The sequence below is a fragment of the Misgurnus anguillicaudatus genome, chromosome 3 (assembly GCF_027580225.2).
Source record: "Misgurnus anguillicaudatus chromosome 3, ASM2758022v2, whole genome shotgun sequence".
NCBI classification, from domain to species: domain Eukaryota; kingdom Metazoa; phylum Chordata; class Actinopteri; order Cypriniformes; family Cobitidae; genus Misgurnus; species Misgurnus anguillicaudatus.
Window position 1 is genome coordinate 18474700 of NC_073339.2, and position 23764 is coordinate 18498463.

The window sequence follows — 23764 nt, forward strand, 5'->3', positions numbered from 1 at the left end:
CATGCTCCTCCCAAACTTTGTTAAATTTCATTAATCTCTTAGTATTCCCGAAAAAGGCTAAAAATGCCTTAAAAAGCACACTAATTGTACCTGCTGTGTTGATTGTATCTTAAAAGGGATAACATTGTTCAAATCAAAAGAATTCCAGCTTTCCAAAGAAGTCTGACATGTTCAGTTATTTGCTTTTGAGATGTTGTATGACAATATTCAGTGTTCCTTCCACGGTACATTGGAACTTTAAGGTGTTAAAAAAGAAGAAATGGGTGGATTTTTTATTGTAGGGTGGTTGTGTTCACACACTGCCAACACACATTTATGTCCAAACACTTTGTAAAAGTGGATTTTGCAAAATATGTGCTATTTAAAATACAGGCAAGAGAGATTTTTCGCATTTTTAAAATGATGGAGCGATAGATTGTTGCTAGTTGCTCGACTGTAATGTAAACGTTTATTTTAATAAAACACTGTAGTGTGCAACATCGACAAGACTGTTAAACAGGTTGATGTATAACAAGGAAACTTGCTGACCGAAGACTAAATACATTACTAAATACATTACATACAGTGCTTTATATACGTAACAGCAGTGTCAAAGTTAACCACTGGTAAACTGCAGTGAAAGCTTTCATCAATCATAACTAAATATATCATCTGATAATCTCTTTGCTTTTAGTTTTTACTGTATATTACAGTAAATAGTATGTATTTATATTAACTTTCAAAGATCAAATACAGTTACAATCAACATTACAAATTATAATAAGACTAAAATTACCAAGCAACAAATCATAATTGTTGAAACTGTGACATCCAGTGTAAAATAAACATCTTGTACTCTGAAAAAGTTGCATGTTTTTGTCAAGAACGAGTGAGAAACCACAAGATGGCTCGGAGATCAAGATTTTTACCTACAGTTTAACCTACAAAATATATTTAAATATATTTCAGATACAGAAATATGCATGTTTGGATGATATCACAATAGCTTTAGGATGAAAAATAAATCTCTTATAGCTGCTAATGGATGTTTGATAACCACCATAAAGTGTTTTTACTGTGATCATAATGCTGTTCATTTTAATATTCAACCTGTCGTTGGTTTTATAAGTTGCCCGAGGATAACATTTTCAGTGACTTTGTATTTTGCCTTTACAATTTAATAACTTTGAAGGATTTCTTCTATAATTTTCATTTTAATTATGCAGATTGCTTCTAAATGATAGGGCTTTAAAACAACAGAGGTCATTTCTCTCACAAAGAAATGACATTCACTCCTGGTGTGATGGCTCCCGATCGGAAGGACTGGCGGTTATGGAAGCATGCTTGGTTTCTTCACTGTCCGATCGCTCAGTTTGCTGGTCTGATGTGCAAGACTCAGACTCCGAAGTTTCTGATGTCAATGTCAGGTTGCACTGCAAAGGACCTTGAATATCAAGGCCCTCCTCAGAAGCATCATTTCCCAAAGCCTCTTCTTCTGAATTTATGAAAGGCTTTTCTGTGTGCATATCCTGACTTCCACAGCTTGCCAGAATTTCATCGTGTTGTCCTGCCCGAAACTCACATTCCTCTGATTCGGTCTCAGAGAGACACGCAGGGTTCTCAGAGTCACGAAAAGCAAGCTTTTTACACACTGTTGTCCCCAGAGATTGTAAACTTTCGACTGGTTTACTGTATTGTGAAGTTTGCGAGACAGAGTATGTGCTGTTGAAATGATCGTGCTTTTGGTTCACCTCGACTGCATCAGCTGGACAGTCAGCCTGGCCGAAGTCTGTACTAAGTGCAGTTTCTTCTGTGACCTCCTCTCCAGTGACAATCTCTTCATCTCCTGCTAAAAAGAGTATGAATGCTTTAAATGAGCCTAATTATTCATGATGCATTCAACTACATTCTTAAAACCAACTAAAAATATTGGCTGCAATAAAACACTATTCGGGTCACGCCCCCTTTTGATCGCAAATCGTTCTTAAAATCTTGACGTGTGTGGCCAGCCTAACTATGCGTTCACACCAGACGCGGAAGAGGCGGCAAAAACGCGCTATTCGCATGTAGTTGGACTAGGAATGCATAACGATTAATCACGATTAATCTATAGCAGAATAAAAGTTTTTGTTTACATCATGTATGTGTGTGAACCGTGTATAATAACTTTGTATAGATAAATGCACACATATGCATGTATACATTTAAGAAATGTTTACATGTGTATATACACATTTGTATATTTATGTATAATTTATATATATTTATATATTTTTTTTCTTAAAATTATACATGCATGGGTGAATATTTATATGTACATAATTATTATACACAGTTTACACACATATAAGTTGTAAACAAAAACTTTTATTCTGCTATAGATTAATCGCGATTAATCGTTATGCATCCCTAAGTTGGACGCTTGAACATTTTGAGTTTACTCGCTTCATTCACGCATGAAAGTCGCACGTGAAATTCTAGTCATGGGAGAGGCTTATATAGCTCAAATTGAGTAAACTCACCAGATTTTTCGACCTCATTACTTTCTTCCAAACAAGATCCTTCAAATTCCTGTAAAAGTACGAAGATGTCTCGTGTAACTTAGCGATGATGATTGTACTCCATTGTTGTTTTGGTTTTCTGCCTACGCTCGCTTCCTGTAATCACGTCACTGCTAGAGCAAGCTCCTGATTGGTTAATGCTGGGTGAAAAACCGCCAAAGTTCACATTTTTTTTAACTCGCGTGGATCACGCGGCAACGCCCAATTCACACCTCAGGATGCCTATTCGCGTCTTTGCATTAACTTAACATGTAAATCACTCACGCGTGCCTTCTCTTCCGCGTCTGGTGTGAATGCACCATTAGTCATATCAACATGTGTTTTAAAGGTGCAGTGTGTAGTTTTTATAAGGATCTCTTGACAGAAATGCAATATAATATACAAAACTATATTATCAGTGTTGTATAAAGACCTTTCATAATGAACCGTTATGTTTTTATTACCTTACAATGAGACGTTTTTATCTACATACATGAGGGTCCCCTTACATGGATGTCGCCATTTTGTGCCACCATGTTTCTACAGAAGCCCTTAACAGACAAACTTTTTTACTAAGTTGTCTCCGACGATGAAATGTTTGTCCGGTGGTGGCTATCGTAGCTTCTTTATGCGTTTTAAAAGCGAGGGTTGAGCAGTGGGCTGAGCCGTTGGTTGCAATTTGTAACTTCACCACTTGATGCCGCTAAAATTTACACACTGCACCTTTAATGTTATATTAACTTATCAAATCAAATTAGATTTTGTAGTTACAGCAACTCATCACTAGTCAACATTTGAAATTCAAGGCAGCAAAACCTTTTTACAGTAGCGGTTGCAACTCACCCATTGACTCTGGTGTTAGATGTACTGTCTGTTCTGTGGTGGACTGGACATGCTGAGAGTCACTCAGGACAATAACAGCTTTCCTTCCTGTACATTGGATTTAACATAAATGTAAATTGTATTGTATTTATAACAGCAGTAAAATAAAACAAGATGGTTTTATGTAATTATCCACCATACGTAGACATGCACACACACACAAAGTACATAACACACTTAAAGGGACACTCCACTTCTTTCTGAAAATATGCCCACCCCTCAGCTCCCATAGAGCCAAACATTTGACTTCTTCACAGCTTTGGAATCCATTCGGCCGATCTCCGGGTCCGGCTGTAACACCCCCAGCACAGCTCAGCACAATCCACTGAATCAGACCAGACCACTTAGCATCGCGCCCAAAATAACCAAGAAGTTTTGATATTCTTCCTATTTAAAACTCCTCTGTAGTTACATCGTGCACCAAGACCGACAAAAAACTCAAAGCTGCGACTTCCCAGGCCAACACGGCTAGGAACTACACTCTCACTCTGGCGCAACAATCAAGGACCCCGCAGCTGCAACCTGGCTGCAGGAGGCGCAATAATACTACACAGCACCTGGAAATAGTCCCCTGCTATTAAAAGTAACCAAGGTGACTACTTCCGTGCAGTGCGCAACATCACTACGCCTGCTACAGCCATGCCACAGCAGCAAAGTCCTTGATTATTACGCCAGAATGAGAGCATATAGTCTGTAGCCACATCGGCCCAGAAAATCGCAACCTTCAATCCTCCGTCGGTCCCAGCACACAATGCAACAACAGAAGAGTCAAGACCAACTCTTTGGTCATTCTTGAGCGGGACGCCAATGGTCCAATCAGATTCAATGGACCACGCCAAGCCATGCCAAAAGTGGTACCGCCAGACCCGAAAATCAGCCGAATGGACCCCAAAACAGCAAAAATGAAATGTTCAACTCTAGGACAGTGGTTCTCAAACTGGGGGCCGGGGCCCCCAGGGGGGCCGCGAGATGGTGCCAGGGGGGCCCCAGTTTTATGACATATTATAAAATACATTGATTTATCATGAATTCTGTGAAATGAAACCTAAAAAAAATAAGGCTACTAACCAACAGCACTACTTTGTATAATTTAATGTTTTGTTTAATTAAAATGTGAAGTTTTAGAACTGTTTTTGTCATAAATTTTCTTTTGGGGGGCCGTGAAGGAATGCACCGTACACAAAGGGGGCCGCACGCTGAAAAGGTTTGAGAACCACTGCTCTAGGAGAGCTGGCATATTTTCAAAAAAAGTGGAGTGTCCCTTTAAAATTTTAGATTCACGGTCAACAGTAGAGACAGATAAGTTTTATTAATCAAGTACAGCAGAGTCAAAAATTATATTGAATTAAAAAAGCGTACTCCCTAATCCAAGAGACACATTGTAGGTGATGCCTCCAGAGAGTTCAGATGGAAAGCAGAAATAGAAAAGTCATTGAAAATCATTTAAATGTTTGAAATAAGCATAATATATCATTGTACACATATATAAAGGTATACTGTAATATAAGAAAAGGTAGAAAGACAAAAAGATGTTCAAATGATAAATGTTGAAAATTGATAAAGCATCTGCATGGTATCAGTGCCTACCTGGCAGACTCCATAATCCAGACACTTCCAATGTTTTTAACTTCCCCTCCAGGCTTGCAACCCGGTTTCCCAGTATCCTATTCAAACAAAAATACAGCAGAGTGCAGAATTCTACAATTATAAATGTGCTTAACCTTTCTATGGTCATTTCTGATCCATTTTTGAAAAAACAATACTCCAAACAAAGAGTAGAAAAGCCAAAAGTACATGAGGTTCACCAAAAATAGGGGCACCAATTATCAAAACTTTGTCTAAAGTTCTTTAACATCTATTTTAAAGAAATTTGGTTACTCCAATATTTTAAAAGAAAAATATGGGTTGGGGAGTAAAAAGAATAAAAAATACAAAAAAAATAACCAAAGAGTTTTGATATTTTTCCTATTTAAAACTTGACTCTTCTGTAGTTACATCGTGTAGTAAGGCCGACAGAAAATTAAAAGTTGTGATTTTCTATGCATATACTGTATGGACTATACTCTCATTCCGGCGTAATAATCAAGGACTTTGCTGACGTAACCTGGCTGCAGCAGGCGTAGTGATATTACGCAGCGCCTGAAAATAGTCTCCTGCTATTGAAAGTTACCAAGGGGATTATTTTCGGGAAGTGTGAGATTAACCAAAAATAGGGGCACCAATTTACTCCAATATTTTAAAAAAAAATCTGGGTGGGGCGTAATCCGACTCAATTCATTAGTTTGTGGATTATAATAGCAGGTCACAAGTGAGTGCAGATTTCAAACAAAAGAAGATTTCAGTAGGGTTGTTAGAATGATTAAATAATCATCACATAGAGATTGTTTGACCTCATATCCATGATTTAATATCACCACAATGAATGCACATATCTCAAAAAACACAAGTGGGAGCTGAAGCGCCTGTGTAAACAAAACGATATTAGATTACTTTTAAATATGTGTTATGTGTATTAATATTTACTGCCAGGTAAACCTTGCAAAATATTTAATTTAAATAATCACAACAATGTGTAAACATTAATTTATAAACAAGCAAAAAATGTATGAGAATTAAATGTCAAAGCAATAAAACGTCACAAATTATTAGACAATTAACCGTCAGCCAAATTTCATAATCGTGACAGCCCTAGAAATCAGTATAACTGTTTTTCTAAACTGTATCTATTTACTGAAAGTGTCACAATTATTGTGTAATATATCAAGCACACTTATCCAATTGTGCAATCATATTGTGCAAGCGAGCTGACAGTTTTCACGTTGTCTGGTGTAGTAGTCACACACTTGTTGGTTTGCCGTTGGTGCTGAATGACCATGTTCTTCTCGTGAATGGTCTCCAGCAGTGCAGTAGCCAGAGACTTCAGATCACTGATGGACTGAGGAGTGACGGGGAGACTGCAGCCATTCTCCTCAGACAGCAACAACTCTTGTACTGGAAGCACATTACGATACTTTAATGAAAAAAAATTCATATGCAAAATACAATTATTTACTGCTACGCTAGCATACAAGCCTTGTGTATTACCTTGTTTGGCAGAGAGCACACCTGTCAAAGCACTGCTGTTGCTCTTGCCATACACTTTGCAGTTCTTCTTGCTCTCTAAAGCACTCTGGAATAAAACGTATTTGTACATACTGAACTATTAAAGGAATATTCCATTTTCATGTCATCCAAAATGTTGATGTCTTTCTTTGTTCAGTCCAGAAGAAATTATGTTTTTTGAGGAAAACATTGCAGGATTTTTCTAATTTTGATAGAGCCCAACATTTAATACTTAACTCAACACTTAACAGTTTTTTTCAACGGAGTTTCAAACGACCACAAACAATCCCAAACGAGGCACAAGGGTCTTATCTAGCGAAATGATTGTCATTTTTGACAAGAAAAATACAAAATATATACTTTTAAACCACAACTTTTCATCGAGGTCCGGTCCAGCGTGACCTAACGTAAATGCGTAGTGACGTAGGGAGGTCACGTGTTACATATATAAAACGCACATTTGCGGACCATTGTAAACAATAAACTGACACAAAGACATTAATTAGTATCAGTTGACATACAACAATGTAGGAACGGTCCTCGTTCAAGACGCTTGTAAACACTGGGGCAGAGTTTCGCGTTCGTCCTCTGTGACCTCTTGATGTCATGACGTATTGCGTGGGGTCAGCTGGCGCATCACGACCGGATCTAGATGAGAAGTTGTGCTTTAAAAGTGTATATTTGTTATTTTTCTTGTCAAAAATGACAATCGTTTTGCTAGATAAGACCCTTATGCCTCGTTTTGGATTGTTTATAGTCCTTTGAAACTCCGTTGAAAAAAACTGTTAAGTGTTGAGTTAAGTATTAAATGTTGGGCTCTATTAAAGTCTATTAAAATTAGAAAAATCCTGCTATGTTTTCCTCAAAAAACATTCTTTGTTCAGTCGAGATGAAATTAAGACATCAACATTTTGGATGTCATGGTGGTGAGTAAATTATCTGGATTTTTCTTTTAAGAAAATTGACTAATCCTTTAAGTTACAATACACATGCAGTTGTACTTGTAACCACAATAGACATTGATGGGGACATATTTTAAAGGTGCAGTGTGTACCATTTATAAGGATCTTTTGGCAAAAATGCAACATAATCTACATAACTATATTATCAGCTGTGTATAAAGACCTTACATAATGAACTGTTATGTGTTTATTACCTAAGAATGAGACGTTTTATCTACATACACAGAGGGTCCCCTTACATGGAAATCGGCGTTTTGTGCTGCCATGTTTTTACGGTAGTCCTAAACGGACAAACTGTGTTTTGGCACTACTATATTTTGTCTTAAACAACAACATGTTTGTCCCAATGTTCAAGATGTGGTTACATCCTTGCCTTTAGACACAGCATGCACATTATTTTGTCTGTGTGTGTAATAAATACCTTGTACTTCATGACATTTGATTTGAGGAGGCTGACCTCCTCCTGAAGCTGCATCAGCCGTTCGTGCAGATATCTATAAAACCAAACAGATGACCCACAACATGAAAAGCTAGAATGCCACAGAGATGTTTAAGCACTTTAAACAGGGAAAGACAACAGTATGTGTTATTCTGTAAAGACATATACTGTACTTATAACTTGCTTCTGTAATAATAATGATTAAATGTATACTGTTATGTCCAGTTCCTGTAATGTCCCAAAGAAACCACCAGAGGTCAGACTCATCCCAAGTTCAATCATTATTATGACACAAGTCACTGTGGTTTTCCTTAGGATTATTATTATTAGGCTTTTGAAGGTTTTTTGGTTACTTTTCACCTACAGTTGGAATACAACATCCTTTAATCAAACAAAACTAACTACTTATATATTTACACATATTAACTCCACCAAACAGGAAGTCACCAAACTAGATACATCCAGGTGCTGGTCATATAATTAGAACATCATCAAAAGTTGATTTATTTCACTAATTATATATTATATTAATTCATTACACAGCAGTCCGGAAGCGAGATGCTTGTGACGCTGTCTGTTGTTCAAAAATGCGACAGCTGAACCAAGGTCTTGCATACGTCTGTGTGTAGTGGTTCTTGAAGCACTGACTCCAGCTGCAGTCCACTCTTTTTGAATCTCCCCCACATTTTTGAATGGGTTTTGTTTCACAATCCTATCCAGGGTGCGGTTATCCCTATTGCTTGTACACTTTTTTCTACCACATCTTTTTCTTCCCTTCGCCTCTCTATTAATGTGCTTGGACACCGAGCTCTGTCAACAGCCAGCCTCTTTTGCAATGACCTTTTGTGGTTTGCCCTCCTTGTGCAAGGTGTCAATGGTCGTCTTTTGGACATCTGTCAAGTCAGCAGGCTCTCTGCACGTCTGTAAATCCTTTATCTCTTCTTTGTATTTGTAGAGTACAAACCTTTTCTTGCATTTTTGCAAATTATTTTATGAGATTACATTGATTATGTAGGATATTAATACATTGACAGCAATTAAAAGCCTGCTATTTGTACTTCTATGACTGAAAGAAAAAGGCTTTTAAAGGTTTTAATCCAAAAAAAATTAAATTTCAATAAAAATGAAAACACATTTTTTAACATTATTCTTAAACTGGTGGTCTTCTTCCTCCGCTTACTTTTTCAGTTTCCAAAGTCTGTCATCTAAATAGGGATTAGACATAGCCCCAGCGCAACTGGTTTTTAAAGGGGATGAGAGCTGAGACTCTCATTGGTTTACTGCACGTTACGTCCAAAACACACCCATTACTCATAAGGAAAATATGTACAACCCTTTTCGACCGTGCACTCGGCGCACAAACCATTTTTCCCGTCGTTAAAAAAGCAAGTGGCATCGGACACACCAATTTAGACAATGCGCTTAGATCGTTAAAATAGGGCCCCAGGCGTCTTCAAAATTGAACCTTTTCACAATATTCTCATTTTCTGAGATACTGAATTTGGGATTTTCCTTAGTTGTCAATTATAATCATCAAAATTAAAAGAAATAAACATTTGAAATATATCAGTCTGTGTGTAATGAATGACTATAATATACAAGTTTCACTTTTTGAATGGAATTAGTGAAATAAATCAACTTTATGATGATATTCTAACTATATGACCAGCACCTGTATATCGTTTTTAAAGGAATAGTCTACTCATTTTCAATATTAAACTATGTTATTACCTTAACTAAGAAGAGTTGATACATCCCTCTATCATCTGTGTGCCTGCACGTAAGCGCTGGAGCGCGCTGCGACACTTCGATAGCATTTAGCTTAGCCCCATTCATTCAATGGTACCAATCAGAGATAAAGTTAGAAGTGACCAAGCACATCAACGTTTTTCCTATTTAAGACGAGTAGTTATACGAGCAAGTTTGGTGGTACAAAATAAAACGTAGCGCTTTTCTAAGCGGATTTAAAAGAGGAACTATATTTTATGGCGTAATAGCACTTTTGGGAGTGCTTCGACTCGGCGCAGTAACACCCTCCCTCTCCCATTATGAGAGGGAGAAGGGGAGCGGACTTTTCAGGCGAGTCGAAGTACTCCCAGGGGTGCTGTTGCGCCATGGAATGTAGTTCCTCTTTTGAATCCGCTTGGAGGGGCGCTGCGTTTTGTTTTGTGCCACCAAGCTTGCTCGTATGGCTGCTCGTCTTGAGTGGGAGGGGCGTTGATGTGTTTGGTCGCTTCTGGCTTTGTCTCTGGGTGGTGCCGTTGAATGAATGGGGCTGGGCTAAGCTAAATGCTATCGAAGTGTCGCAGCGCGCTCCAGCGCTTACGTCCACGCACACAGATGATAGAGGGATGTATCAACAATTCTTAGTTAAGGTAATAACATAGTTTAATATTGAAAATGAGTAGACTATTCCTTTAACAAGAGGGTTACATTCATGTGTCCATATAGCTACAAGGTGGTGATGGACCCAGTGCCCAACCTCATTGCTGCCTGAAGCAAAATTTACAATTGTAAGTTGCACCTGTTCTCTCATATGGTAATTTATTAACCAGTTTCATACCATGCTTTGTTTGCTTTCCAAAGACAAATATGGCTGCTTACCGTGCTATGTTACTGATTACTGTTTTCTCAATGTCAGTGCCCTTACTTACTTTATGTTTATGGTATTGATACATTGAAATATACTAACAAACCTGGGCTTGTGATTTTTTATTCAAGATGACCACTGACCTGTTCTCCATACACAGAGCATCTATATCCAGGATGCGGTTCTCGTGGCTACCCAGGATGTGGTTAATTTCTAAATTTAGTCTTTGGGCTTTTTCTTGGTATACATTACGCTCTGCTCTTACATCAAGAAGTTCATCCGTTGCTGCCTTTAGGCTCTGTTCAAGGGCTTCATTCTACAAGACCAAAGGGTTAAGTTATACCTGGATCTATATTGTTGTATCGATTTAAATGTTTAAAGGATTCGTCCATTTTCTTAAAAAAAAATCCAGATAATTTACTCACCACCATGTCATCCAAAATGTTGATGTCTTTCTTTGTTCAGTCGAGAAAAAAATATGTTTTTTGAAGAAAACATTCCAACATTTTTCTCATTTTAATGGACTTTAATGGACCCCAAAACTTAACAGTTTTAATGCAGTTTAAAATTGCAGTTTCAAAGGACTCTTAACGATTTTAAACGAAGCATAATGGTCTTTAATCCTGCGAAACGATTCTCATTTTTGGCAAGAAAAATAAAAAATATGCACTTTTAAACCACAACTTCTGGTCTATCTCCGGTCCTGCGATGCGCCAGCGCTAGGGTTGCCGCGGTGACAGAATTTTCCCACCGGTTAATCGGCGCGTCACAAACCCGGTGATCCTGGTATCACCGGGTGGGAGGGACTTATAAATGCGCATGCAGACGTGCACATTTTACTTTCACTTTTGAATCATGCAACTGTTTAAATGCAGTGCTTGCGTAACATGCGTTAAATTGAGTATGAATTTGCGTGCAATGCGAGTGCAACAGCTGGTTTAATTAAGTGCTTGAGTCAATGTGCGCAGGTAATTCTCACAGAACCCACCAGTCCCAAGCAGAGCAACCAGCTACTTCTCTATAAAGCGCTGCTTGAATGTTGGGTTTATTATTTTTCTTGATGAAAAACACAACAACAAAACAATCTCGCTTATATTAAACATCATATATGTATATTATAACAAATACGAGTAAGCACGCAGCTTCTGCCATCGTCTGGTCTGTCAGTTCGCCTGCACACTGACAGCAAAAAATTGAAATCTGACACCTGCTGCTCTGTGACGTGAAGCGCGTTCAGCTCCGCCGAATTCAGACAGCAGACACATTCAGTTCTTAGTGTTTGCTCTCTCTAACGAAACGAAATTATTTAATTACACGAAAATATCAAAAAGACGGTGTCGCGGTGGGCAAGTGATCTAACTGGTGAGAGGCTGAAGCACCGGTTATCACCGTTTCACCGACTATCGCGGCAAGCCTATCCAGCGCGACCTCATGTAATACGTCATAACGTCGAGAGGTCACGGAGGACGTATGCGAAACTACGCCCAGTGTTTACAAGTGTGGAGAAAGAGGACCGTTCCGACGTTGTTGAATGTGGAATGATACTAATTAATGTCTTTGTGTCAGTTTATTGTTTAAAATGGTCCACAAATGTGCGTTTCATACATGTAACACGTTTCCACGGCATTACACAATTACGTAAGGTCACGCTGGCTCGTCACACAGATGGAGGAAGAAGAGAAGTTGTGGTTTAAAAGTAGGGCTGCACGTTTTGGGTAATTTTTCCCATTGCGGTTATTGATGCTAATATTGCAATGTGCGATTGCGATTATAATAAATGGTATCATGAGTCAACTTGATGGGTTTTAAGGAAAATCCACACACAATTTAGTGATAATGTTAAAATGTGTATTTGTAAAACTAGAAATGTTTTCGTATTGCCACGTGATGTAGCAACTGCTCAGTGTCAGTAATCCTAAATCCAAAATACCGCCATACAACATTTTAGCTACCAGATCACTGTCAACCTCCTCTGCATCCATCTTCGCTCTAGTATTTCCACGCTGCGCACACACAAGTGACGACGCACACCACACACGTGTATGCCACACGTGCACTGCCTTTTTTGTTCGTTTTTCTTTCTTTTTTTAAACAGCAAGGAAAATCATCAAACTGTTATCAGAAAGTTTGTGTCAACAAGTCCACGCATTTATTTTTTTTATATAATTGCAACATTTTGCTGTCATATAATTGCACAGGTTGACATCGCGATTGCGATGCGATTAATTGTGCAGCACTATTTAAAAGTGCATATTTTTTATTTTTCTCGCCAAAAATGACAATCGTTTCGCTAGATAAGACCCTTATGCCTTGTTTGAGATCTTTAGAGTCCTTTGAAACTGCAATTTTAAACTGCATTAAAACTGTTAAGTGTTGAGGTCCATTAAAGTCCATTAAAATTAGAAAAAAACTGGAATTTTTTCCTCAAAAAACATTATTTCTAATCGACAGAACAAAGAAAGATATCAATGTTGGCGAGAAATTTTTTTTTTTTTAAATGTAAGGAAATGGACTAATCCTTTAATTGCTAATAATGTCAATAAAAGCTGTCTTTGAGATACTCCTGAGAATTAAATTTAACTCAACAGGTGTTGAACACCAAGAGCAGTGCACCTGTTCTCGGGCCCTCTCCAACTGCTGAACAAGATCTTCTCTCTCGTGGGCTGGAAAGTGACGGGCGCCCACCTCCTCGTCCCCTAGACGCTGCTTTGCAATGGTCATCCTCAGCAGCTGCAGAATGGAGATATTTGTGTTATATTAATATATCCAGGGTTTGGAGCTGTAAACAACAAGACCCTCAAGCAAAGCAGTGTCCATACCTTGTTATCACCCTGCATCTCTGCTAAACGTTGTTTTAACTCCTTCATCTCATCACACAGCTGTTTGTTCTGTTCTCTTGAATCTCTGAGTAACTGGGCCATATTGACCTGTGGTTAAACACATCAATTCTATAGCACACTTACGGGCAGTTTCCCAGACAGGGTTTAGATTAATCCAGTACTAGGCCTTTGTTATTTTTAGTAGTTTTTACAAAGTTATCTTACAAAAAAACACTGATGTGCATCCTGAGACTAAACAACAGCACTGATACATGTTAAGATATGTCAATGCAAATTAAGTCAGAAAACATGAAAAATATCTGCACCGAAATATAAAACGGACTAAAGTCACAATATTTATGCATATCCCTGCACCCACTGACCCGATTGGTGTTTGTGTGATTTAATATTAAGGTCTGTTTCACTTTCTAATGACAGAAAAGAGGTTTCTGAAACGCATAATATAAGAACCAACTGTACCTAAAGTAAACACAGATACGATAGAGTTCAGGCATTTTGTGCAGTGGGTAGTATGAACAAAATAACACATTTCCGTATTTTTCATGTTATAAAATAAAGTTTAAGTAAGCATATATTGAAAGCTTAGTTTTTAATAGTTTATAGCAATAATCACAAATTAATATTAATTTGTTATTTTTATTGTTATGACTACTTTGATGCTCTACATCTCAAAATTAGATTACGCAACTTTAGTCAGGGTTTCACAGGCGGTGTCACGAATGAAAATAACCTTCCTGTAATGGAAATGTAAGGAAAACTGACCTTTTGTGGACAATAGTTAAGATGGTCAATGTCAACCAAACTTTATATTTCTTAGTCAATATCCTATATCTTAAAAATATAACATATTTCGTGTTTCTTTGTTTAACAAAAATAAAATATATTAAAAAATTGGTTTCTTTTCTTACTTGGTTTCTTTTTTCTGGAGGCAGAGAGGGGTCACCATCCTAATAATAAAGTAAATATAATGTAAACCTTTCTTATACTTCAATAACAATAGCTATAGAATAGAATAGAATAGAATAGAATAGAATAGAATAGAATAGAATAGAATAGAATAGAATAGAATAGAATAGAAAAGTACAGTACATACTATGAGCTCTCTGTACTTCTTCTTCAGCCCTTGGTGGCGCTCTCGGAGCTGATTCGCCATCAGTTTGAACTGATCCCGTTCCTGTTGGCAGGTGTCCAGCTCTTTTGATAAGATCAGGAGTGCCTCCTTTTTGCTCTCCAGCTTTCTCTTGCACACCAGGAACTGGGCAAAAAAAGAAAACAATAGTGTTTCAATGCTTCAGATGAGGGCATTAGTCACTATTGCATGATCAAAGTAGGCACACTGATTTTGAAAAAAGCTTTAATATGGTGCATGTCTGACGTTTCACCACAGAGCACTATTAACGTCTTGCATTAAATATGCATTAAAATGTAAACACCTTCCGACTGTTGCTAGGTCTATTGGTTGTTTTAAAGAGGCTGGTGCTTTCTTTTACTTGTTGTAAATACGTCTCTAATAAAATTGATGAATGTAAATAGATTTGGGTCTTAACAATGATCTTGTATGCAAAACTATCACTTTTAATATTGTTTTTTAATTCATTTGATTTTAGATCCAAGTCCAACTCAATGCTGTCCACTGATCTTAACATAGAGAAAGAAGATTTAATCTAATCCCTCTTGATATTATCGTGTCATGTCTGACCTTCAGCTTTGGATTTTATTTTAATTATTTTATTACTGTGCTGTGTTTTCTGAAACACGCTCAGTGCAATACTGCAAAAAATATGATATTTGAAGAGAATGACAAGCTGTCATGTGAAATGAAGTAAACACTGGTTACATTTAGACGCACGTTTTTCTGAGATACATCGACCTATATTACCTTGCATAAACGTCAATAATTTTATACATTCACAACAACACACAAAAGCAGATTAAAATATGCCTCTATAGTGTTACAGAATGATTCATATAGTGCAAAAAGAGCATCTAACGTTTCTCACCTCGTTCACCAAACCTTGCCAATCACTTTCGGTTCTTCTAGAAGTGTTCATTATTATCGCCTCGGGTTTATTCTCCGAAACAATGATGGAATTAAAATATAAACTGTTACGGCGTAAGCATCTATTGCGACGCGGAGGACACGGTTACATGTTTCAGGCTTTATCAACCTCACGTACATCACTTCCGGCTGCGATGATGATGGCCAACAGCAGCGCGTGTCTCTAAGACAGACAAGTGTAAAGCTATGGCGCTGTAATAAATAAATAGATATATAATGTTTTATTTAACCTAATATTTTGGTTATGATTCGCGTGATTGTGTCATTTTTGTCGCAAAATTGTCTTTGCAAATTCATTGTATTATTTTTTTGCTGCGAACTTCAAGCACATTATTAATAAACTTGATGTTTTACATATACAGCGTTTTCCTAGACGGTTTAAATTATGTTATCACTTGCAATTATATAAGATAAAATATTATATATATTACATCATTATATAAGATAATATTAAAATATTAAGTATTTTAGTGCAGTGCGTTTATAACAAGCCCACTAGCCATTCCACATAGCATTCCTAGATATGTGTTTTAAACCTTACCATAGTAATTTTTGAAGTATACTACAGTTTACATTCACAATAACACTACAGAATGGTATACATTAACAAAGTGTTTTAATTACTTTAATATAAAATATACTACAATTCGCTGTAGTTTACTGTAATGTAGTTTTTCATGTGGAAACCATTGTAAATGTTTGTATACAAAAAAATATGATAAATTATAAAGCCTTTACTCATAAACATTATACTTGTTGCTGTACCCATACGACCAATATTTCAAAATATACCAAAAATTGCCAAAATTAAATGTGCAGAAATATATTTTAAAATATGTGGGGGGAAATTCACTCATATATATTTTTTTTTGCTATTTTGTGTATAATTTGAAATATGTTTAAAAATATATATAATTTAAACCATTTAACTTTGTATGTTAAAAACTAGTAAACATAACAAGTTTGAAAAGATTAAAATTAAATATTTTATATTTTCAAAATATAAAAATATACTTTTTAAGCAAAAATATACTTAAAAAGTATGAAGTTTTAGATTTTATAGTCTACATACTCTTTGTATGTACAAACTTTTATATTTTACCCAGGAATAATGTATTTTTCCAATATGTGTGGTTAAATTAGAAATGTATTTGTTGCCCCTGATATACATTTTAAAATATGTGTTAGGTTAAAACTAAATATATTTTAAAATTACAAAATATATTTTTCATTAAGCTTTACTTTCTACTTTAAAATGTATTTATGATACATTTAAAACATATTTTTGGCCAGAGACATTTTTTTGCCATGTGGTATTAAAGGTGCAGTATGTAAATTTTAGCAGTGGTGAGGTTGCAAATTGCGACCAACGGCTCGTCCACAGCTGACCCCTCGCTTTTGAAATACATAGAGAAGCTATGGTAGATGCCACAGGACAAACATGTCTACATCAGAGGCAACTTATTAAATAAAGTTTGTCTGTTAAGGGCTTCTGTAGAAACATGGTGACACAAAATGGTGGCTTCCATGTAAGGGAACCTGCAGTGTATGTAGATGCTAAGGTAATTAAAACGTAATGCTTCATTATTTGAGGTCTTTATACACTTTATATACTTTATATATTATATTGCATTTCTGTCAAGAGATTCTTCTAAAAGTTACACACTGCACCTTTAAGAGAGAATTTAGTTAAGCAGTATCTGACTTATTTCAAAGATTTGCATACTGCTTTAATAACACTACAAAACTTATACACCTGCTTTAATAATATACAAACCTATATGTATAGCTTCTATTATTCAGTAAAGCTTCTATTCACTATATTATATTCACTGTGCTCACCCATATCTTACACAAACTTATCTTGTGCACTATCTTGGTATCAAGATACAATGAGCACTCCCCTAAACAATAGCAGCACAACCTATACACTAAACATGCCTTCAGTGTTGCTTTATGTAGGCTGTATATAAAGTACACCACTGCCTCTGGATTGATTTCTCTTTCACACAAAATGATGAGCAAAGCAAAATGTGTTGTTTTATTTATTTATTTATTTTAATTATTATATGTCCAAATGTACATTCAGTATATTGTTTTGCCATCTATAGTAATAAAACTAACAAATAGGTCCTCCTCTGCATAATAACAATAGTAAATAAATAATATTTAAAAAATGCATGGCTTTCATTCTGTGAAGATTCTCTGCTGAATACTACCATCCTTGCATCAAGTAAAAATAGCTTAACAGTTAGGCTAGTTCAACCATGACATAATATCAGTGCCTTGTATTTAACCTGAAGCCCAAGTACCCATTATACAGTATATCATGAAAGAGCCCTGATATGTTAAAACAGTCAGATATGCTGCATACATTTGCATACATTTACTAGCAGCGCAATATTTATTATAGTGTTCATGGAAAATGTTGCATACATTTTCTTTTGCAAGGCAGAAGACGGAGAGCATTATGTTTCAGCCTTTTAGTTGGCAAAACATTACATTCATAAATATTATGGTTACATGTGTACACATATTCAAAAAGAGATAAATAACAGCATGTATCTCTTAGCTTCATTTGCTAATGTCAACTGAAATATGTTCGAACACTTTGGTTTTGCCTTTAAAGCTGGTGGCCAGCACAAAGTCACGCTGGTCAGTGGAGAGTGCTGTAAATGAGCGTGGCCATTGAACATACACATCCCTGAACTTGAAAAATCTTTGGTTCTCCTCGTCCCATCTGAAGATATGAGAGAAAGAGTAATCGCTGCTCAGAATCAAATAGTGCTGGTCATTGAATGTGACAGGCTGCAATACTGTGGCTCCACGTGAAGGGAAACCCTGTATTTCTTCAAAACGTTTGCCCGTCCACCGCATGACTTTCGAGTCACCAATGTAGCAGGCGAGGGCGAGGTAGAGAACATTCTTGATCCTAAAGGCCTTCACGTTAACAATGTCATCCATGTTGGGTATCTCATCAAGTAGAGCGAACTTCTGGGTGCTCTTGTTCCACTGGTAGATAACAGGAACCTGCGAACGGCTTACCAGTATCAGTACAGACTTGCCGTCTAAATCCAAAAACTCTGCATCTGTATCACGATACCATTCGTGAAGAAACTGGAATGGATAGAAAGAGGTTTCATTCCACTTAAAAACAGTTGTCATTCCAGCTTTGGAACTGTCCACAATAAGGAAGAACCAGTCGCTGCCAATCTGAAAGACTTCGATCTCATTTGGCTTGGACACGTTAAGCGTTTCGACTGCTTGAAACTTGGTAAACTTATTCTGCGTTCGGTCATATCTGTAGACGAGGGAGCCATCGAAAAGCTGGGAGACAATGACAAAGGCCTGCTCATTGATCACAACAGACCTGCACCCAACAACAGATCGCCCTGTGATATTATCCAAAGGCCTGAATTTGGTCTCAATGTGATCCCATTCCATGATTATGCAGCTGTCTGAATTTGGAACTGCCATGGCAATGTATATATCATCTTTGTAAGAGAAGATGTCTGCCGACATGGATTGTGTGTTTATTATCTGATGCTCAACAAAATCTGGAGAGTAAAGAAACAGACATACTCGATAATATGATCCAATGCATCAAAATCCAACAAAACAATTCCGACATGGGTTTAGTTACCTGTGGAGACACACTTGCTGTGTCTTTCTGGGACATCCTTTAAAAGGACACCCTTCATGCTAGATGGACTGGCACAGTAAACATCTGAAACTGTGGCATTGGATCTCTTTAACCAGAGCATCAGCCACATGGAATCACAGTCACACTGGAACAAGTTCCCTCGCAGGTCTCTGATTATGACAGACATAAAATAATCGAGTTATTTGCATAACCAAACATGTTATTTTTCACACTGTTTTCCAGATAAGCAACAGCTAGCATGTTATATAGTGAATTGAAGAACTCACAGCTCTATCAAAGATCGCAGATCTGAGAAAAGCCCTCTGGGTAGTGTTTTTAAATTGTTGTTTGCCAGTGATCTGTTAGAACCGGCAGAAAGTTACAAAAAGACAAAAAAGATTTAAAAACATAAATAATATGATATTTTCTTTACTGTATATTATGTAAAATATGCCTAATTATAAAGAAAAACAGGAAGAAAAGAAAAGCAAGGCTACAGCAAGAAATACTTCAAATAACATCACATTAAAGGACAAGTTCGGTATTTTACACTTAAAGCCCTGTTTTCAGATTGTTTATGATGAAATAGAACGGTTTTGACTGAAATTTGGGCATATGATGCTGGCCCAAGAATTTTCGGGTGTTTGTTGTATCACCCCCCACCTCTTCAATGGATGTATAGGTGCACTGGAACATTCCTTCCTAAAATGCATTAAACTTTCGTTTACAAAAACGTGAAACTCACCGAGTGGTCAGGGGTGTTCACTGATATGCTCACACAAAAATCGCTGCAAAAGATGTTTTCCAACAGGTTTTATCATAGTTTTTGTCCAACTCCATTGACTTGTATTAGATGTGCTGTGAGGTACGGTATTACTCCGCGCCGGGAACTTTGTTTCTATTCTTGCAATTGGCAAAGGTGGATTATCGCCACCAACTGGGCTGGAGTGTCTATTATTCAAGTTCTCAACGGAAGAATGTACGGATGTGAGGCGTTTGGAAAAATAGGTCCACAAGTTTACAACGAATGATAAAACATCTGTTGGAAAGCATCTTTTGCAACGATTTTTGTGTGAGCATATCAGTGAACACCCCTGACCACTCGGTGAGTTTCACGTATTTGTAAACGAAAGTTTAATGCATTTAAGGAAGGATTTTTCCAGTGCACCTATGCAGCCATTGTAGAGGTGGGGGTAACATAACAAACACCCGGAAATTCTCGGGCCAGCATCATATGTCCAAAATGTAGTCAAAACCGTTCTTTTTCATCATAAACAATCTGAAAACAGGGCTTTAAGTGTAAAATACCGAACTTGTCCTTTAAGTAGTGACAATTAGAAATACGATAATATAGAATGGACTATCATCGTTCGATAGATGTTTAAGGTTCTTTATGAAACCCAACAAGGCCTTTAGTAAACAAAAAAGAATTTGATTTAACAACATGATTGCTTTATCAGCCTGCTCCAGACTTCCTGTAACTTAAACTCTGTAATGGTTCATTCTCTGCTCAGGTATGTATTATAAAGTGCTTTTGTTGATTCCTGCCAAGTCTTAATGATGCCCTTAATGTTGGTAGTCTCTTTGTATTATAAATAAATAAATATAGAGATGTGGCAACAATTTCACCTTGCCTTGTTGCATGTTATACTCACAGATGTGTAACATCGCGAAGTCCTCTGAAGGCATATTTGCTTATGTCTTCAATGTTGTTACCCTCAATGAATCTAGTTTGTCAAATGAAATGAAATGACAAAGTGCACATCTTCATTTTAAATTTACTTCAGCATAAACACTGTAAAAGAAAGCTAAACTATTCTGTATGGTAATACACTTAAAAATGTTGGTGCTACGCGATGCCACAGAAGAACACATTTTCACTCTAAAAAATGGTGTATGGTTATACATTTTGTTACGCAACTATGGGTTGAAATAACCCAATTGTTGGGTTTGTCCATATTTGACTCAAATATCGGTTAATACAACCCAACATTTTTAAAGGTTAGGCTGTATGGTTCCATAATGAAGAACCCTTCTGTTTTTAAAAAAGGTTTTTTTTAGATTATATAAATGTAGAAGGAAATGGTTCTTGTAAGAACCTATGACAATGGTTCCTTGGTGAAACAAAAAAAAAAAAGGTTAAAAAAGGTTATTTTGTGGCATATGACTATATTTATACATTTATTTTTAAGAGGGTAGATAATATGGCCAGAAATCATAAATGCTTTAAAATGCTGTCAAATCCATTTACAATAACGTTAAACCAAATAATTTTCAACAAATATGTAGATTTCTCTATATAATATAAATTAAATGGAACAGTATATTATACAGAAGTATTCAGACTCCCTTTACTTTTTGTTTTTGTTTTGTTGCAGCCTATGGAATCGTTTAAATTGTTTTTATCTCAATAATCTACACTCTGCACCCAAAATGACGACATGAAAACAGAATTTTAAAAATGTCTGTATTTTTATTAAAAACAATAAAACTGAAATATCACATTTACAAAAGTATACAGACCCTTTACTCTTAAAAGTGGGGTGCATGATTTTTTTTAAAAATACTTTGGAAAAGGGAGTCAAACCGAGTACCAAAACACACTTGTAGCCAATCAACAGTAAGGGGCGTGTCTACTTATCGACATCGTTGCCTGGGTTGCGTATGTGTGGGGCGGGTCTATCAAAAGTTCCAGATTCTATTTGGTTAGGGGCGTGTTTGTTTAGGTGATTTCAAATGTCAACATCGGCTTTCAGAGATCATGCACCCCGCCTTGAAACATCTTTGGCAGCAATTACAGCTTCAAGTCTTTTTAGGTATGACGCAACCAGTTTCCACAATTAGATTGGGGTATTTTCTGCTATTCTTCTTTACAATTAATTCATTTAAATGTATAGGCTGTAACATAACAACATTTGTAAGTAAAGGGGTCTGAATAATTTTTTAATGCTCTATAATAGGCTGCGGCTGCACATTACAATTAATATAATTTAAATATTATGATTAAATATTGATAATTCTTTGCAGATATATTGTTGTATTATATATTGCTGTCTTCCAAAAAGCACAAACACTCACAAGTACTCAAGGTGAGGTAGACCAGAGAATGCATCCTCCTTTATTGCAGAAAATGAATTTGAACTAAGGAGACTAAAGAGAAAAAAATATTTAGAAAAAAACAGACTTATGTGAAGATAATCCCCTCATTCTATATGCATATTATTATTTACAGTTTATTGACCATAGTACAGAAATCATACACGTATAAGATATATTTTGTATATTAATATATAGCCCTGTAAAACAATTACCATGCTGTGATTGTGTAGTGCAGATAAACACAAGACACATTTAAAAGTGATGTATCAGAGTGGTCACTTACAGTAACTGCAGTGAAGGCATGAGCGAGAACATAGCCTCCTGGATTTCTGGGAAACTGCAGTTAACAATACTCCTATATAAAAAAAACATAAAAAAAATACACTGATGATTAAGACACTGGTGTTTAATTTCTTGTTTGGTTGCTTGCACCATGTAGGCTACATTTACTGCGCAATGCAGTTTTAAACACAAATATGTATCGTACATTTATATAGGCTATATATATTATACATTAATTTATATTTCTGTATAAAATTACAAGCATTGTCGCTAAGATGTTTCGCGCACATAACAGACTTACAGAGAGTTGATGTCACTCGGTATAGATCTTGGGATGAAAGGCGAACCGACGCAAATGATGGAATCTGTCGTACAAGTGCATCCTGAAGGACACTTGGATACTCGCTTTGATCGGGACAGATGAAATGAACAAATGATCAGTAAAGTTAACACAACACACTTCCGATTGAAAGATAACTTGACGTTTGTAAGATCCATGGCTTTGCTGCAGAGTAATGCGCCCCTGTCCCGCACGGTACTACTGTGAGACGCAGCATGAAGCTCTGACTTCAGCAGGTTTGATCCAGTCAGTGCTTGGGCTGTCCCAACCGAGGCCTTTAAGTCCAAAAATGATCAAAAGTACTATCCGATATAGAATTACGGTTTGTGCTTTTCTGTACATATGTATAGATATTAAAAATGTGATTAATATGTGCAGATTGCACTTTGTTTAATTTGCTTTTTTGGCTAAAATAGAGGTAAATGATTGTACAGGAGTATTGTCTTGGTTTTTCATCTACATATGTGTGTGTAGAAAAAGAGAGAGAGAGATGTGTGGAAATGCCCAAGTTATCTAGGCAGTGAAAACATGATTTAAACATGGTGCAATGACACAGCATTTCCTTTAGTTGATGGCTTCTTGTGTTGTAAAAAAGAGCATTTAGTTTGTTTCACATACGTTGGTCCTTGTCTATTTCTGTCCACACACATACTCCTGCTCAAGATGTAAATGCACTTTATTTCTCTGCAGGTCATATTGTATTATGTGACTGCAATGGGCTCTGTGTGTACCTTTATTGATTTAGAAGCAGATCTGATTTCAGTAACTACAGTGTAAGCACTTTCTGTCTATATATGACAAGAAAGATACTTAATGGATGACAATGAAATAACTTCTAAAGGTTCAACTTACAGTCACTCTTCAAATTATTGTTATATGTGGCATATAATTTGTAATATCTGATTTAATAATTCTTATATGGTTTACTAAAAAATGCATATGAGGGAAAATTTACATAATGATGCATCTGCACACTTTTTCCAATAGAAATAAAAAAGTGGTGAGAC

General features: G+C 36.5%; 2 protein-coding genes across 6 annotated transcripts; both read right to left on the minus strand.

The window, feature by feature from the left end:
• Positions 1–429: 429 nt before the first annotated feature.
• On the minus strand, positions 430–15544 carry ccdc149b (coiled-coil domain containing 149b). 5 transcript variants are annotated; one of them, XM_055205020.2, is made up of 13 exons: positions 15335–15544; positions 14428–14589; positions 14243–14281; positions 13314–13421; positions 13108–13224; positions 10638–10810; positions 7887–7959; positions 6486–6570; positions 6245–6392; positions 4989–5065; positions 4761–4793; positions 3363–3449; positions 430–1825 (listed from the first exon to the last, which is right to left on the minus strand). In XM_055205020.2, exons 1-13 carry the CDS (start codon positions 15383–15385, stop codon positions 1269–1271), a joined length of 1710 nt encoding a protein of 569 aa, XP_055060995.2. In that variant the 5' UTR covers positions 15386–15544; the 3' UTR covers positions 430–1268. The 5 variants fall into 5 exon arrangements, with proteins under 5 accessions (XP_055060995.2, XP_055060994.2, XP_055060997.2 ...); XM_055205019.2 differs by having other exon boundaries at positions 430–1828; XM_055205022.2 differs by lacking the exon at positions 4761–4793.
• Positions 15545–17437: 1893 nt separating this feature from the next.
• lgi2b (leucine-rich repeat LGI family, member 2b) lies at positions 17438–23193 on the minus strand. Its single transcript, XM_073862667.1, has 7 exons — positions 22719–23193; positions 22419–22490; positions 22115–22186; positions 20692–20763; positions 19324–19395; positions 19037–19206; positions 17438–18950 (listed from the first exon to the last, which is right to left on the minus strand). The coding sequence occupies exons 1-7, from the start codon at positions 22913–22915 to the stop codon at positions 17968–17970; spliced, it is 1638 nt and encodes a 545-aa protein (XP_073718768.1). The 5' UTR covers positions 22916–23193; the 3' UTR covers positions 17438–17967.
• Positions 23194–23764: the final 571 nt, after the last annotated feature.